The sequence below is a fragment of the Glycine max genome, chromosome 5 (genome assembly GCF_000004515.6).
Source record: "Glycine max cultivar Williams 82 chromosome 5, Glycine_max_v4.0, whole genome shotgun sequence".
Taxonomy (NCBI): domain Eukaryota; kingdom Viridiplantae; phylum Streptophyta; class Magnoliopsida; order Fabales; family Fabaceae; genus Glycine; species Glycine max.
The window spans coordinates 30,615,998-30,631,964 of record NC_038241.2 but is presented as its reverse complement, the minus strand read 5'-3'; the positions used below and the strand labels follow the sequence as shown (position 1 = coordinate 30,631,964).

At 38.2% G+C, this 15,967-nt stretch overlaps 2 protein-coding genes across 2 annotated transcripts in view; both read left to right on the top strand.

Annotated features, from left to right (window-relative positions):
• Positions 1–7,381: 7,381 nt before the first annotated feature.
• LOC100799053 (pentatricopeptide repeat-containing protein At4g35850, mitochondrial) overlaps positions 7,382–15,967 on the top strand; it is a 34,173-nt gene continuing 25,587 nt past the window's right edge. Inside the window, exons 1-5 of the mRNA XM_003524680.5 lie at positions 7,382–7,543; positions 7,632–7,785; positions 7,913–8,075; positions 8,829–8,894; positions 9,006–9,103. Of these exons, the coding sequence (XP_003524728.1) occupies positions 7,519–7,543; positions 7,632–7,785; positions 7,913–8,075; positions 8,829–8,894; positions 9,006–9,103 (506 nt within the window). The 5' untranslated portion in view covers positions 7,382–7,518. The remainder of the gene's footprint in view (positions 7,544–7,631; positions 7,786–7,912; positions 8,076–8,828; positions 8,895–9,005; positions 9,104–15,967) is intronic.
• On the top strand, positions 9,115–15,883 carry LOC106798733 (uncharacterized). Its single transcript, XM_014775611.2, has 2 exons — positions 9,115–15,327; positions 15,457–15,883. Exon 1 carries the CDS (start codon positions 10,148–10,150, stop codon positions 12,134–12,136), a length of 1,989 nt encoding a protein of 662 aa, XP_014631097.1. The 5' UTR covers positions 9,115–10,147; the 3' UTR covers positions 12,137–15,327; positions 15,457–15,883.

Sequence of the window (15,967 nt, the reverse complement as noted above, 5' to 3'; positions counted from 1 at the left end):
AGTGTCCTGACAATGCATGTAAACTCAGAATCGAAGGACTTAGCATTTTCTACGGTGTAGGTAATAATGGCGGTGTGGAAGTGCTTAACGGTGATCGTGATGCTACCATCGATGCTGGGAAACGCTGTGATGACGATCTTCGTGCGTCTAACAGTTTTTCTTCCTATAGTCTCGCGTATGCTACTGCTTGAACCAAGGATACTGGTTGCAAAACCTGCACCTCGCGGCGGATGGCCGACGTTAATCCTGAAACAAAGCAACTTAAAACAAACTGAGCTGGTATTCCGACTATGCGGTTTGCTAACGACTCGAATTCCGTCAAATAGGCGTTCACCGATGACCGCTGCTGCAACTTGCATAGCAATCCCGCAGGATCCTCGTAAGTTGATGAAGCAAATCGAGTGTGTAGCGCGTGTAAGAATGCTGACCACGATGATAATTGAGCGTTGCGGTGCATCCATTGGAACCACGCCAACGCGGCCCCTTCCATGTAGAACATGCAATCGTCAACCTCTCATGATCTGGTGTGTTGTGATACTCAAAAAACTGAGTTATTTGAAGGTCCAACCCGTAGGATCCGAGCCATCGAACCTCGGGACATCAAGCTTCAGGCGATGTGTGGAACCAGTCACCGTTGGTGTTTGTCCTGCCGAAGAAGACGACGGCGTCTACGGTGGCTGTTGATTTGCTTTGAGTTGTGTCATCCTTTGCAGGAGATCATCTATCTTCGTGTTCATTGCTAGTTGAGATGCTGATAATTTTGCAATGTCACAGGAACTGCCAAGGTTGACGCCGTGGACAATATGCTCAGTCAGAGAGAAACAGTGTTTACGTTGCTTCGTCGGAAGTTAACTAAAGCTCAAGCACGAATGAAGGGAGTGGCAGATAAACATCGTTGAGAACTGGAATTTCAAATCGGTGATTGGGTGTTGGTAAAGTTGCGACCTCGACGTCAGACTTCGGTCTCAAACACCACTTACTCGAAGCTCACCAAGAGGTATTATGGGCCTTTTCGAATCTCGGCCCGAATGGGCAAGGTAGCTTACCAGTTGCAGCTCCCCATTCAATCGCGCATCCACAATGTTTTTCACATATCGCTCCTCAAGCCCTATGTGGCTGCAGACCCACCACATGATTCTACTGATCTTCCTCCAGTAGCTGTAGATAACGACCCAGTCGTTACTCCGTTAGCCATCATCACGCCCAAACTAATTCCATCGAAAAGGGGACCTACACGCATGGTCTTGGTCCAATGGAAGGACTTACCACTCGAGGAAGCCTCGTGGGAGGAATGGTCCAGCTTCAAAGCCTTACACCACCTTGAGGAAAAGGTGTTATTTGAAGGGGAGGGGAATGTTACGAATAGGGAAGAGGGGTTGCAGGAAGTAAGAGAACAGCAGCGCGAGGAGAGGCCCAAAAGGAAAACGAAGGCTCCAACATACATGGAGGACTACGTGTGAAGCGTGGGAAGCATGAAGATTCATGCATGGAAGTAGGGAACGAGTAACCACTTCTGTTAGAGGATCTGGAATATTCTAGATTCAGTTAGAATGTGATTGTAGTTAGCTAATTATGTTAGATCTCAACTGCAGGAAGTATAAAAGCTTGTAAATGTTCATACATGGAATAACAAGCAATTAAACACGATTCCTTTCTCTCCTTCCTTTCTTCTCTCTGGTGACAGAGGCCCTTGGTCCTCGAAGTCCAAGTCATAACAGCAAGAAGAGAAATGGGAGTTATGAGTGGGCTCTCAAGGTCATTTCCATGATTTTACACATTTTTTAAGAAGGTTTAAGAAACTTTCTAACATGATGTGTGACTAGTCTTTTGTCTATATTCCTTCTCTATTGTGCTTATGTGTATTGTTATTGTTGTTGTTTCAATTAAAGGTATTCATCATCAATATGAATGATTGTACGTGTTGTGTAGGTAATTCCAATGCATATATGAGGTTGCATTATTTTAAGAAAGATAGACTGGAACAAGTTTCCTTTGACTTTGTTGCAGAAGGTTGTGATGGTGTCTTTCATAATGTTTCACCTATGCATTCCATTTTATTTTTATTATTTCGATAGCACATCCAATACATTCAATTTAATTTTCTCTAGCCGTAAATCCTTCTTTTTTAATGTTTCTTCTTTTAATGCTTCCACTATCTCTAATATTTCTTTTCCATTATCTCATGCATCTAATATTTCTTCATGCAGATGCAGATCAATTGAAAAGTGTAAAGCAGATGCGATGCACGATTTCACACCTTCTATCAAATGTGGCTTATAATTTATCAAATGTATTTGTGTTATCTCCTTCTCCATCTCACTCTAATCATCTTCATCTTCTATTTATGTTTAGTTACTTTCAATTCTTGTTTACATTATGGTTGGAAACACTAGACATTTATTTGTTTATATGTAACATGTGCGACAATTTATTTTAAAATTATTATTTAATTTGGTTACTCATACATTCATATTATGTTTATCAAAAAATTAAGTAACATGGGATAAGGAGCTAAGTCCCAAACAGTAAAGTGTATCGAGAGTTTTTATTTTTATTTTTATCAGGAGTTGAAACTATGTGTCAATATATGCTTAAGATTTGGGTGAAAGTAAAGGAGTTGGAACTATGTCAACATCTGCCTAAAATTTGTCTATGGATGGTGAGACAAGTGATCTCTAATTTGCGTTAATATTTTTTTAAAATTATTTTCATCTTTTTCTTATTGTCTTTACATTTTTTCTTTTGACAATGTACAATCATCTCTCTCTAGGATCAATATACACAACCATCTCTATTAAACCAAATTTAAAATTGTCTATTTTTTATTGTAAAATTCATTTTCATTTTTTTATTTGTTAATTTTAAAACTCATTTTGATTTTAAAACTATTCATTTTTTAATGTGTTCATGTATCATCATGGTAACATAATTGCTCATTTTAAAACTTCTCATAATTCAGGTTTTGTAGATCAAAGAAAAAGAAAACGAAATCATGCATGTGTCATGTGTCATGTCAGATATAGGTTGTCATACACTAGAACAAAGATTTGTTGTATTATAAATGTGGAAACAATTGATGTAAAAGTTTTGCAATTAGGAAAAGCAACAAGAAGATTGAGGATAAATAGGATAAAAAAATTGATTGATTTGGATTACTTATCTTATTTAAAAAATTGTAGTATGTATTTTTGGTGTATAATGTTCACTTATTCAAGTTCACACATATTATCACATGTGACATTGTAGTTAAATTTAAATTGCTACATTAATATATGTTATCTTATTGCATTTGAGTTTGAATTGTTATGTTATCTTGCTAGTTTGGGATAATGCGTTTAAGGATATAAGAAGAATCATGTCTCTAAATTAAAAACAAACATAACCCTGATCAATAGTCAATAAATATTTTACAACATATCCAACAAACTTATCGAAGTACCAGAAATTAAATAATGAAATAAAGAAAAAAAATTAAGAATAAAGAAACAATTTTTGGAAAGTAATATGGGATATTTGTGATAAAATTTATTGAGTTAGAAAAAATATATACATACAATTATAATATTTATTTCCAATTTTTTATTATAAATGATGTTTAAATAGTAGAAGTAGGGGTGGGAATAGGCCAGACCGGCCTATAGGGGCCTATGACCTGACCTACATAAAGTCTGGCCTTGACTGACCTATTTAATTAAAAGGTTAGCCTCAGACTTTTTTAAAAGCCTATTAAATTAAATAGACCAGGCTTAGACTTATTAAAAAGTCTTATAAACCTGATAGACTGACCTATATATATGTATATATACTTATATTATTTTTTGGATATCAATTTATACTTATATTATTTTTTGGGTACAATTAATTTTTTTTTGAAACTAGCAGACTTTGATTACACATTACTACTCCATAACTTTCATTCTTATAATCAAGTAAGACTTTAATTACAATTTAGATGCGAGTCATGTGTCCCTTTATATTTCTCATTATTTTTATTGGTTTTCCTACTGTTAACATTTTCATTTTCCTTTAACTTTCCTAATAAGTTTCTACTCAGAGCAAATGAATACTAAAGATTTAATGTGAATAAGGCTTTTAAGGAGACTATCAGGCCGACTAGACTTTTAAAAAGGTCAGACCAAATCAAAATAAAAGTCTTTAATAGACTATAGGCCAGACTCATACCTCAAAAATTCATAAGCATACAAATATACTCCTTCTATTCATATTTATAACACCCGAGTTCACATTGTAATTTAGTAATTAATTTTTAATAATTTATTTTATTAAGTAATTCTATTATTATGTAGTTATAGTGTATAATAAAAGAAATATTACAATGTATTAAATTTAACACTGCACAAATGAGATAGCGTAATAAAAATGCATTAAATTAAAAAAAAATTAACTCAAACTAATATTCACATATATTAGAATATGGGATATATTAATTTTAGTATAATAAAATTACACAAAATATCAAATATAACGTAATAGAAACATGGATGCACGAGCATTGCCAATTTGTCGTCCCCTGATTCCACTAGTATTCTATAAAAAAAATGTGTTCCAAAAATATACTTTGCTCTCAAATTTAAGATATTATCTAAAATGTCAATTTATATATTTTAAAATAAAGATAAAAATAATCGAGACATCGTTGGGTGATTTATAAATAATAAGTAAATTCTAGTAAATTCTAAAAAATAAAAAATTTGCCAAATGAAAAAATACGTAATTAATTAAACAAATTTTACCTATTTAGTTTTGTAAAATAATAGTTAATAACCCAGGAATGCCCGGTAGAATAACTAGTTTATGACATAAGTTTACATAATAAATGTTCATAATAACATAATATTTATTTCTATAATTAATGTTATTTAATAATTTAAAGATAATTTAATGATTAAATCATATTAAATTATTAATCCAAAAAAATCTAAAATATTTGTGCAACTTTTTTATTTGTATACATCAGTTAAATCAAATGAAAATATTGTTAAGCTAGCAGTGTTAATTGTTTCTGCAAGCACTGCTAGTATGTACACTTGGGATGAGCTTTTCACGAAAATAAAGTAAATAACTCCATAAAAATTTGTGTTGAAGGTTCTCTAACTAGCTAGATCAAATCAGAGTCTCCATCATGACTTACTTCTAAGTCAATAACCCTAAAATACAAAAATCATGAACATCAATTTATTCATATGATCATTTGCTCACTATTGAATTAATACAATATTTAGAATATGGACTTATGCAAGAATATCTCAGTTTGTGATTACATCTAGTCTGTTTATGTCATAATATCCTAATTTGTTTCCCATCTCTTTTCAAGGTTTAGGTGTGTCAAAGTATCAAGCCAACGAATTTTTAGCCTTAAAACCTACCATGGGTGGTGTTGATCATGACAATTTATAAGATATAGAGATGCTTAATTTGAAGTTGCCATATTCGATTGATTCCATAATTAATACTCAGTCAGGTTTCTTGCGAGTATTAGATTGACCTATTGATTTGGGAGGCTACATAGTGTTGAAACAAAGTCCCTCCAAAAGCAACAATTTTATTGATGACAAACCATCAAGAATCAATTCTTAAGTTATTTGAATTTATCTACTAATGATTCCTTTAAGTGTTCTTAAATAAGGCACAACGAATTTAGAAGCATGGAAAATGTGTAAAGCATAGGCCTACAGTGGAAGCATTTCAAGATATGCATGAATTCTGCATTTAAAAACAAGACTACTAGATGGAGAGTTATTCAGAAGTTGGAAAGGTAGACATGTGTTTTTTAGTTAAAGTGTAGATATTAGGGGTAGCTTTAGTCAAGAGGTGGATATTATAAGCTACACATGACTAAGAGATCATAAAATGGTGTGTTGTAGGAGTGGTTAGTGAAGAGACACGTGTTTACACCACCAAGAAGCACACACCCATTTAAAGACATGCAACAGTGTTTGGAAGAACTGATATTGAAGCTGTGAGTTCCTAATTATCCTCGAAGATTTTCAATCAAAGGAACTCAAAAAAGACAACAACTCCAAGTCAAAGAATATGCAACTAGTAAAAGGAAGATTGAAGCATATTGCATTGCAATTACAAAAACATCTACAAAAAGATGTGTTGTAGACCAATCTTCAGAAGACTTCCTACAATTCAAATTCAAAATTGATGAGGAACCAATAGCTAACACTCAACAGATATATTTCAAATTTAAAATGTTAAAGTTGTCTTAACAATGGAGAAGAACAAAGATGAAGAAGATAACTCAAAGAATTGCAGAAGATGGCGGGTGAATTATGAAGAATGGATAGTTGAGAACTTGGACAACTCATGCAATAATTTGAGTTCAACCTCCAACAACAACCAATGGCTAGCTCCCAAATTCTTTATATAGTGATCAAATTCAAAGGAGCAACTTGCAAGGAAGGAGTACCGAAAAGACAAGTTAAGGTTAGAAAAGAGTCTATCCAGATTACCCTTTATCAAAAGAAACTTCCTTAGCCAAAACACTATAGGTGGAGTCAAACTAGAGACAAATTCATAAAATTTTCTATAAACACCTTTATACAAGGAGTCTCAATAGAAGGTATCCCAAAAGATATAATGTCGATCCCCCAACGGGTGGACTAGTGATAATACTATCCCCTATATCCTGTTGGTGAGCTTTAGATGCTAGGAAGTCAACTACAACATTGGCTTCCCTAAATGCATGCACTATAGAGACTTATCAATCCTGGGAGAGCCAATCTCTAATCATCCATACCGTGGGCTGAAAAGGATGGGAAACACACACTCCCTGATTAGCAAAATGAACAAATAACATAGAGTTACATTTTATAATAATCCTACGAAATCCAGCTTCCACGATATCTATACGCAATTAGGATTCCCTATAGCTCTGCCATCGACACATTTGAGGAACCTAAACTCCTAGGAAGCCATAAGAGCCATCTTCCTTGAGAGTCACGAACCACCTATATGCAAGACGCACTAGAAATTAGTTCTAGAAACAAATTTGATATCAACACATCATGCGTGCAAGAAATTCCTACCAAACAAACCCCATAGTTGATTGTGTGTGCAAATTTGTCGCTTGAAGGATCAATTTAAGCTTCTTGAGGTGGAGAAGGTATTAGTGGAGATAAAATAGCATGTAATTCTCTAGAATGTGGAGATATTCAATTAGTTGATATCAAATTGTGTTCCCAAAAATTATTTCCATTATTTTAAATTATGTTTTGGAAATTTAATTTTAAAATTTATAAAAATATTGAATTTTGGAATTTATTAGAATTTTTTTTTACAAAAAAACTAAAGGGTTGTGAATAAAATTGCAAAAAGCAATCCCCTAAAGAACATCGAGCCTAGGCCCAGTTCCAAAACTCAGTCAGTCCCCAACAAACCAAAGCCCAAACAAGAAAAACAAAGCAAAAAACAAAATTCAAGGGTTTTAGGAGGAAACAAGAGAAAGAGAGAGTGTTAGTGAGGAACTGGGAAGTGATTCATTCCATTGCTATGAAGTTCCTTCAATCTCTAATTGGTATTCTTCTTCTTCATTTCCACAAACAAACACACTTGTTTTTTTTAAATTCACAATCTCAGTTCCTCTTTCTTTTCTTTTTCCATAGCTCAATCCCGTTATGCAGCGCGTACCAGGCCACTGAATCGGGTCTCGGGGCTCCGATTCTTCTCGGTTTCCACGGAAGAGTATTCCAAGAGAAACTATGCAAACAACGTTGCTGAGTACAACACTGTTTTGGGTTCTCTCACTGCACAAAGAAGGTCTCTCTCTATGTCCACTTTTTTTGTTTAAAGAAAAAAAAATGGGTTAATTAATTAATGTAAGGCACCCCATTTGATTCAATTTTGCAAAGTTTGAATTTTTTTTCATATGGGGTTTGTTTGGTAGGAATTTCTTGCTGAGGGATGTGTACGATGATATGATGCTTGATGGGGTAAAGCCTACGCGTGACACTTTCCATTCCCTTGTTGTTGGAACCATGAAAGGAGCTAGAATGCAAGATGCTTTCTACTTCGTGGAACAAATGAAAATCATGGGTTTGCTTCCTGATGTATGCACTTTTTGTTTTTTTATTCGTAAGTTAGCTTGTATAACTTTCTGTTTTTGGGGATGTTTGGAATGATGCTAGTGATAAAGATCATTGAGTGTTAAGTACTTATGCTTGAAGTTGTATGCTGAAAAATGCATACTTTTTATTTGGATTTTGGGAGGGGTGGGGTGGAATGATGCTGTTGTTAGGGATTAATGAGTGGAATGCTTGAATTGATTTGTTGAAAAAGGGGGTGCTTAGTGAATTAGGTTGATCACTGGCAGAAGACAATTTCATTGATTGAAAATTCAATTAGGTGCTGACATATAATGAGATTTTTGAGCAAGTTCTGCTGGTTTTTCCCTGTTTCTTTCCAATGGGAATGATTGGGAATGGGATGATTATACGACAATGTATCGTAGTTCTATATCTTGAGTGAGTTGCATTGAACTCTTTTTCGGGGAGGTCTCTTCCTACTGTAATAGCTTGTTGAATATGGATAATCTTGAGTGAGAAAGGAAGTTATTGAGGTTCTTTTCTTCTTTGTAATCTTTTCAAGTTTCCTTGCTTGTGTGTATCCAAAGATGCGTTGGTTATTTTTGTTTCATGGTTTCAAGTCAGAAAAATAACTTGTGTTGGTTGAAACTAGATGCTGGCCTTTTTGTAATTTAGATTATTTTATATACATCTGTGCATGAAAAGGTGATTGGGGGTATGCATCCTCTTTATAGGTTTTCTAGATCAATGACCAGTTGTCTCATGTTGATGACATAGGTTACTTTATACAACTTTCTAATTTCGACTTGTGGGAAATGCAAGAACTCTAATAAGGCTATTCAGGTAATTATCACTATTGCTTGCAGTCATGCATTTAAATACTACAATATTAGAGGTGTTTATTGATTCCTTCTCTTAAGATGAATGATTTATTTGTTTTCTTTTGAAATGAAGATTTTGGAAGAGATGAAATGCATGGAAGTAAAGCCAAATATACAAACATACATCTGCCTGCTAAATGCTTGTGCTGCTGATGGACGCATAGACCGAGTGTATGCTATAATGCTACTTCTTTTACCGTCTAATACTTCACACTATAAACTACCTTCGCCTTTAATTTCTCCTTCAAGAACTCCATTGTCTATTTTTTCACAATGCTTTTTGGTTGTCACTCGTGTCCTGGGATTGGTATTTTATTTTTCACAATGTATTAGGATATAAGGAGAACGGAAAGTTAGTTAACATAGTTGGACTATTAATAATAGTTAGTTAGTTAGAGGGGTTTATTAGATATAAATAGGGGAAGAAGGATAGTGGAGATTCAGATTTGGGCCATTTGTAATTGAGCATTAACTCTTCGTGAAAGGAGAAATCCTTTGTGAAGGGCAAACCCTTGGATGAGAGTTTTCTCTCCTATGTTTTGTTCTTTTCTTACTATTCTATAAAATATATCTTCTTTCCCATTCTGATTCTTGGCTCCTAACAATTGGTCTGTCCTGCTGGATTCGAGTTGCGCGATGGAGAACAGAGTGAGCGCTTTGGAGAAATTGGCCAGCAAGCATGGAAAGGTGATTACAAATCTGAAAACAGACATGGATCTCATAAAAGAAAGATTGCTGGACATGAGGCAAATCAAGGAATTACTTCTTGTATACAAGAAAGGAAAGACGCCTACAGATGGTGGGGAAAACTTGGTCAACAGAGACAAGAAGCCAAAAGAGGAGAACAGTGACAGTAACAGGTCTAGTGAGGATAGTGAGGAAGAGGAACCCAATTCTTGTGGGTTGCACCATCATGCAAAGAGTTGAACTAGTTTACTTATCCTATCATAATATTTGTGACGCTGAGGAGAGGATGAGAGAGGAGAGAGAGAGAGTGAGAGTGAGAGAGGAGAAAGAGACAGAGAGAGATGGGGGAGAGTGGACCACCGTGAGCAGGGGGAGAGGGAGACAGCGAGCACGAGTGAGAGTAGGAGAGGATCCCAAAACGAACTACACGCACAGGTGGACAGGACAACTACACAGGCATCAACACTCAAATTGGAGAAGAAGAATGATATCACCACGTACTACTTCACGCGATTCCCCGACCATACAATGGCGAAGGATCTGTGGACACACTTCAAGAAATGGGGGGACGTAAGGGAGATCTTTATCCCTAATCACAAGAATCAAGGAGGGAGAAGGTACGACTTTGCTAGGTTTAAGGGAGTACCTGATGAACACGAACTCGAAAGAAAGCTTGTCAAGCTCGTCATAGATGGCCTAAAATTGTACGTCAACCTCCCAAAGTATGGGAGACGAAACATGGGGATTGAAGACCACAGAGCCAACATGAGGACCAGACCAGAAGGACATAGCAATGAAGCGAGAATTGAATGCCGCAAGCCAACACAGGTTAGACTCCCACACAGGACATATGCCGAGGTCACAACAACCAACACGACGAACGCTGGACAGAGAAAGCAACCCAGACCTGCACAAATCGGACAAACCCACTCACAATCGTCGATCCAACTTCAGGTAGATTGGGAGAAGAAGAAATGGCTTAAAGAAGCTTGGGTTGGTAGGCTAAAGAAACTAAGTGCTTTCGATAGCATTGAAGAAGACATACCATGGGAATTAGGTGTGAACGTGGTGTCGAAATATATCGGCGACGATATGGTCCTTCTTCTCGGTCTCTCGGATAGTAAGGCAGAGGCGATGATAAACAGTGAAGCCCAGTCACTGTTCCACTCCATACAAAAGTGGAACCCGAACATGAGGCCGGGCTACAAGCTGGTGTGGGCGCAGTGCTGGGGAGTTCCACTACAAGTATGGGATATCGACAACATTCGAAGGATTGTGGCTGCAGTAGGAGAGCTCGTTGAAGTTGATGACGAAGTCGAAGAGCTGAGGAGGTTGGACAGGGCGAGAGTCCTCCTTAGAACTCAATGGAAACCGCTGATCCATCATACGGTGGACGCGACGATCAACGGTGAGGCTTATCAGATAGTTATCGTGGAAGAAGGGGAGGCTTACGGTGGAATGCGTAACCAGTGGGCACGCAAACACACATACACGTCGGAGGACATCGACTCCGATGACATCAACGACGACTCCGTGCATGCGGGAATGTCGGCAAACCACGATTTCCTGCACCCACGGAACGGGATCAACGGCGAGGGATGGCCTGACGACGCCCACAACCACTGTGGGTCTTTACCTGCAGGACCGACACCGGTAGAGTGCCCACTGGGTATTGACCAACGGACAATGGCACCACTCCTGAGAATTCAAATTGCAAAGCGGCCTGAAGAGTTCCAACAACCATCTGCAGGATATGCCTCTACAGATGTTGACCCAGAGATTACAGTGGCAGAAGCTAGCATGCGTGACTCACAGAAGAAGAAACTAAACAGGAGTAGGGGGCTTTTGTCAGGGGCAGAGAGCATAGAAGAAGAAATGTTTGGTGAGCCAGACCAAGGTCAAAAGGAAGATGACATCGTATTTTTTAGTGGACCCAAAAATGAACCAAAAATGCCACGTAATATCCCAATAAATATGAAAAAGTCAGTGTGTGAAGCGGGCCCATCCAAACAACCCCCGGTCAGCCCAAATCAGCAAAGGAACTTTAGAGGGTCCCCACCGTTACTAAAAAATGCATATGAACAACAAGCTACTCCATCTGGGCTTCCAACTGAAATGGGCCTTACTAAGGACACCAGCGCCAGCAGCAACCCACAAACAAACAGTAAGTCCTGCCAAAAAACAAGTGTGGTTAGTGAATGGAAGGTGTTTGTTAGGAAGAAGGGAAGCTGCCACAAGCAGGCCCAACACAGGGGCGAGCAATGCACACAGCGTGAGGTACCATTATCGGTCGACACCTTACCTCCAGCAGCTATTGGAAGTCCAGAAGCCAATGGAACTATGAAGAATCCAGAAGAAGAAGACATCCAAGAGGCAGAGTCACAATGGGAATTAGCAAAAAGCATGGGAGTGCATACTGAATTAGACCAGGCAGCAATCATCAACAGGATAACTGAAATGGAGAATAGAGATAAGCAGGAGGCTGCTGAGATGGGAAAAAGACAAAGTGCACCATGAATATTGTATCCTACAATGTCAGAGGTCTTGGGAGAGGGGTTAAATGGGCTGCAATTAGGAGGATGGTAAGGAAACACAAAGTTGACATGATATGCATCCAAGAATCCAAGAGGGAGTTAATTGATAAGGCTACGTGCCAGGCCTTATGAGGGGACGCAGATATCGGATGGGAATTCCAGCCAGCAATAAATACAGCTAGTGGCCTAGTGTGTGTTTGGAATGAGTAGGCATTCAGATTGGAAAGAAAGGAGATGGGTAGAGGATTTATTTTATTGGATGGAGTGTGGACCCAGGAAAATCAGAGAACATGTGTAGTGAACGTTTACTCTCCATGTGATAGTCAACAAAAGCGGATACTATGGGATTCACTCAAGCAGCTTAAACAACAAGATCCCGAAGGGTACCTTCAAGAGTAATAGCTAAATTGGAAGCAATTCAGAGGCAATTTCTATGGGGAGGAGGTGTGGATTAGAGGAAGATCGCTTGGTTAATTGGAAGACAGTCTGCCAACCAAAGGATAAAGGGGGTCTTGGCATTAAAGATCTTAGGACTTTCAATTCAGCTTTGATGGGAAAATGGCGTTGGGATCTATTTCACAAGCAAGAGGAGCACTGGGCAAAAATACTAGTGTCAAAGTATGGTGGCTGGAGGGCATTGGACGAAGGCACGAGAGGAAGTCAGCAATCAACTTGGTGGAAGGATCTGATATCAAATCAGCAGCAACAGCAGAATCAATTAATTAAAAGGGAAACAAAATGGAAGGTGGGGGGTGGGGAGAAGTTTAGATTTTGGGAAGACCCTTGGACAGAAAATGCTATACCATTAAGGGAGAAATACCCAAGGCTGTACCAGATTTCATGCCAACAAAAGGAAAGCATCATGAATATGGGGAATAATACCAGCAGTGGATGGGAATGGAAGCTAGCTTGGAGGAGGCCCCTCTTTGACTGCGAAATACAAATGGCGGACAACTTTCTTGAGGAATTATCACAGCAACAGATACAGCCCCACAGGGAGGATAAATGGATTTGGAAATGTGGCCAATGTGGATACTACACAACAAAAAGCAGATATGACCTGATTTGGGGAGAACAAATGGGAGCAAATCAGAATCCAGATTTTGTGGACCTATGGAAGCTCAAAATCCCTGCCAAATCACTGGTGTTTGCATGGAGATTAATTAGGGATAGACTCCCGACAAAGATGAATCTTAGCAGGCGCCAAGTGATGGTTAACGATTTGATGTGCCCATTTTGTGGAGGTGTAGTGGAGGAGGCTGCCCATTTATTCTTCAACTGCGCCAAAATCCTGCCTCTATGGTGGGAGTCTCTATCTTGGGCCAATCTAGTAACAGCACTACCACAGAATCCAAGGGATCACTACTTAAAGCATGTACTCGGGTTTGCGGAAGGAAAGAAACATACAAGTTGGCGATGCTGGTGGATAGCTATGACATCGACAATTTGGAAGCATAGAAATAGAATAGTATTTCATAATGACACGTTCGATGGAAGCAAATTGATTGAAGATGCAGTCCTACTACTGTGGACGTGGATTAAAGCCATGGAGAAGGACTTCGCAATTCACTTTAATCAATGGTCCTCTAACATCAAGGAAGCGTTTAGTAACTAGGTGGGAGGGGAGGGGCTTTGAAATCATGTAACTACTATAGTAGGGCTCCTATAACATTAATATTTTGACTAAATGTAGTTCTGCCCATGCCTGGGGTAGCTCGGTTGTGGTTCCAATCCAGACTCCATTTTAGTCTGCTGTGGAACCATTGCATTGGGCAATCCAGCATATGTAATTTAGTACCTCTGGTACTCTTTTAATATATACTATCTATTTTTGCTGAGCAAAAAAAAAAAATTCTTGCAAAATCAGCATTTCAGAGTTGAAGCGTGGACGACTAAAAAGTTCAGAAAATGTTCTTGAGGTTAAAAGGGAAGAAAGCATGGAGAAGGAGCAGCCCTCTAAAATCAAGATCATGAAAACCATTGAGGGAATTAAAGATATCAAGCAGATGCTACAATTGCTGATCAAGAAAAATGGCATCCGTCTTGAGTTCGAAAAAGAGGAAAAACAACCCATGCAGACAGTATCGACTTTGCAGTTGGGTATGTGGGTAACAAAGTCACAGCAAGACTGTGGTTCAATAAAAGCCCTTGAGGGTTCTACCAATGAGAGAATTGAACCCACTAGTGGGGAGGAGCTTAGTGTCGAATACAAAGACTTGAAAACCATTGAGGCCGAGGTGGTAGAGGAGATCAGGGTGGAAGAGGATGAGAATTTGCAGCAGAAAATGCTGCAACTAGAAGGGGATTTCACAATTATCATCAAAGAATCTCATTCTTGTGTAGTAAATGTCATAAAAGTTGAGGGTGATAATGGTTTCTTTATGAAACCCACAGCCATGAAAATTGGGATTATATGGAGATGGATTGTGCCTACACCACCACTAGACCCGCCGGATGCAAGCTCACATACGACCCGTAATGGGTTGTCAACAGCAGAGCTACAACTTCTCAAGGAGAGGGATGGGTCTTCTTTGTTGACAAAGCTAAGGAATTTTGGCATGTCAGCCAAACCGCAAGACACCAACCCACTTGCAACAACTAGTAAATCATCGTTTGAGATGCTAATGGCAATAGAGTCACTACTGGGAAACTGGAACTACTTTACAGAAGTTCGCAATGAGAAGAGAAACCCAAAGCTAGAATCTACTCATTTGGAAAATGCCAAAGAACTTTATACCAGAGTTCTGATCCAGCATTCTTCTAATTTCTATGTTACCAATGGTGCTGGGGTAGTCTTAGCGGAAAAGGGCCATTTTGATGTGTCAAAGGATATCTTTACACAGGTTCAAGAAGCTTCCAATGGTAGTGTTTTTGTCCAAATTTCTGATGTGTGGAGAAATCTGGTGCATATATATTTTGCTAAGGGGAATTTTACTTTGGCTGTGAAAATGTATAATAATTGTTTGCGGAAGTTTTATTATAATACAGACTCAAACATTTCTATATTTAGCTTGTACATATTAAGAGGCTGACCAGTGGCAACACTGTATAAGAACTCTACTGAGAGCCATCCATTTGGCACCCTCGAACTATACTTTAAGGTTTGATGCAGGGGTTGCAATGCAAAAGTTTTCAGCATCAACACTACAAAAGGCAAAGAGGACTGCACACTAGGTGAGAGCAACTGTTGCTAAGCTGCAAAATGTTATTTGTGTTTTTAGTCAATTGTCTGCTGCTTCCAACCTACATATTCATGGGTTTGATGATAAGAAAATTGACACTCATGTTGGATACTGCAACCAGTTACTTTCGGCTGCTAAAGTTCATCTTGAAGCAGCTAGCATGAAGAGCAGCAAGTACCACAGAGACAAGAACTTGCTCGCCAGGTTGCATTGGCTGAGGAAGCCCTGCGAAAGGCTGAAGAGCAAAGGAAACTTCAGATGGAAAGGAGAAAACTTGAGGAAGTGTGTCATTTCAGTTTTTAAATTCCAACCTTGAGGACAAGGTTGATTTTTAGGAGGGGTGCATTATTAGGATATAAGGAGAAGGGGAAGTTAGTTAACATAGTTAGACTATTAATATGTTAGTTAGAGGGGTTTATTAGATATAGATAGGGGAAGAAGGATAGTGGAGATTCAGATTTAGATCATTTGTAATTGAGCATTAGCTCTTTGTGAAAGGAAAAATCCTTTGTGAAGGGGAAACCCTTGGAGGAGAGTTTTCTCTCCTATTTTTTGTTCTTTTCTTACTATTCAATAAAATCTCTCTTTTCTTTCCCATTCTGATTCTTGGTACTTCAATGTGTTGTGAGATG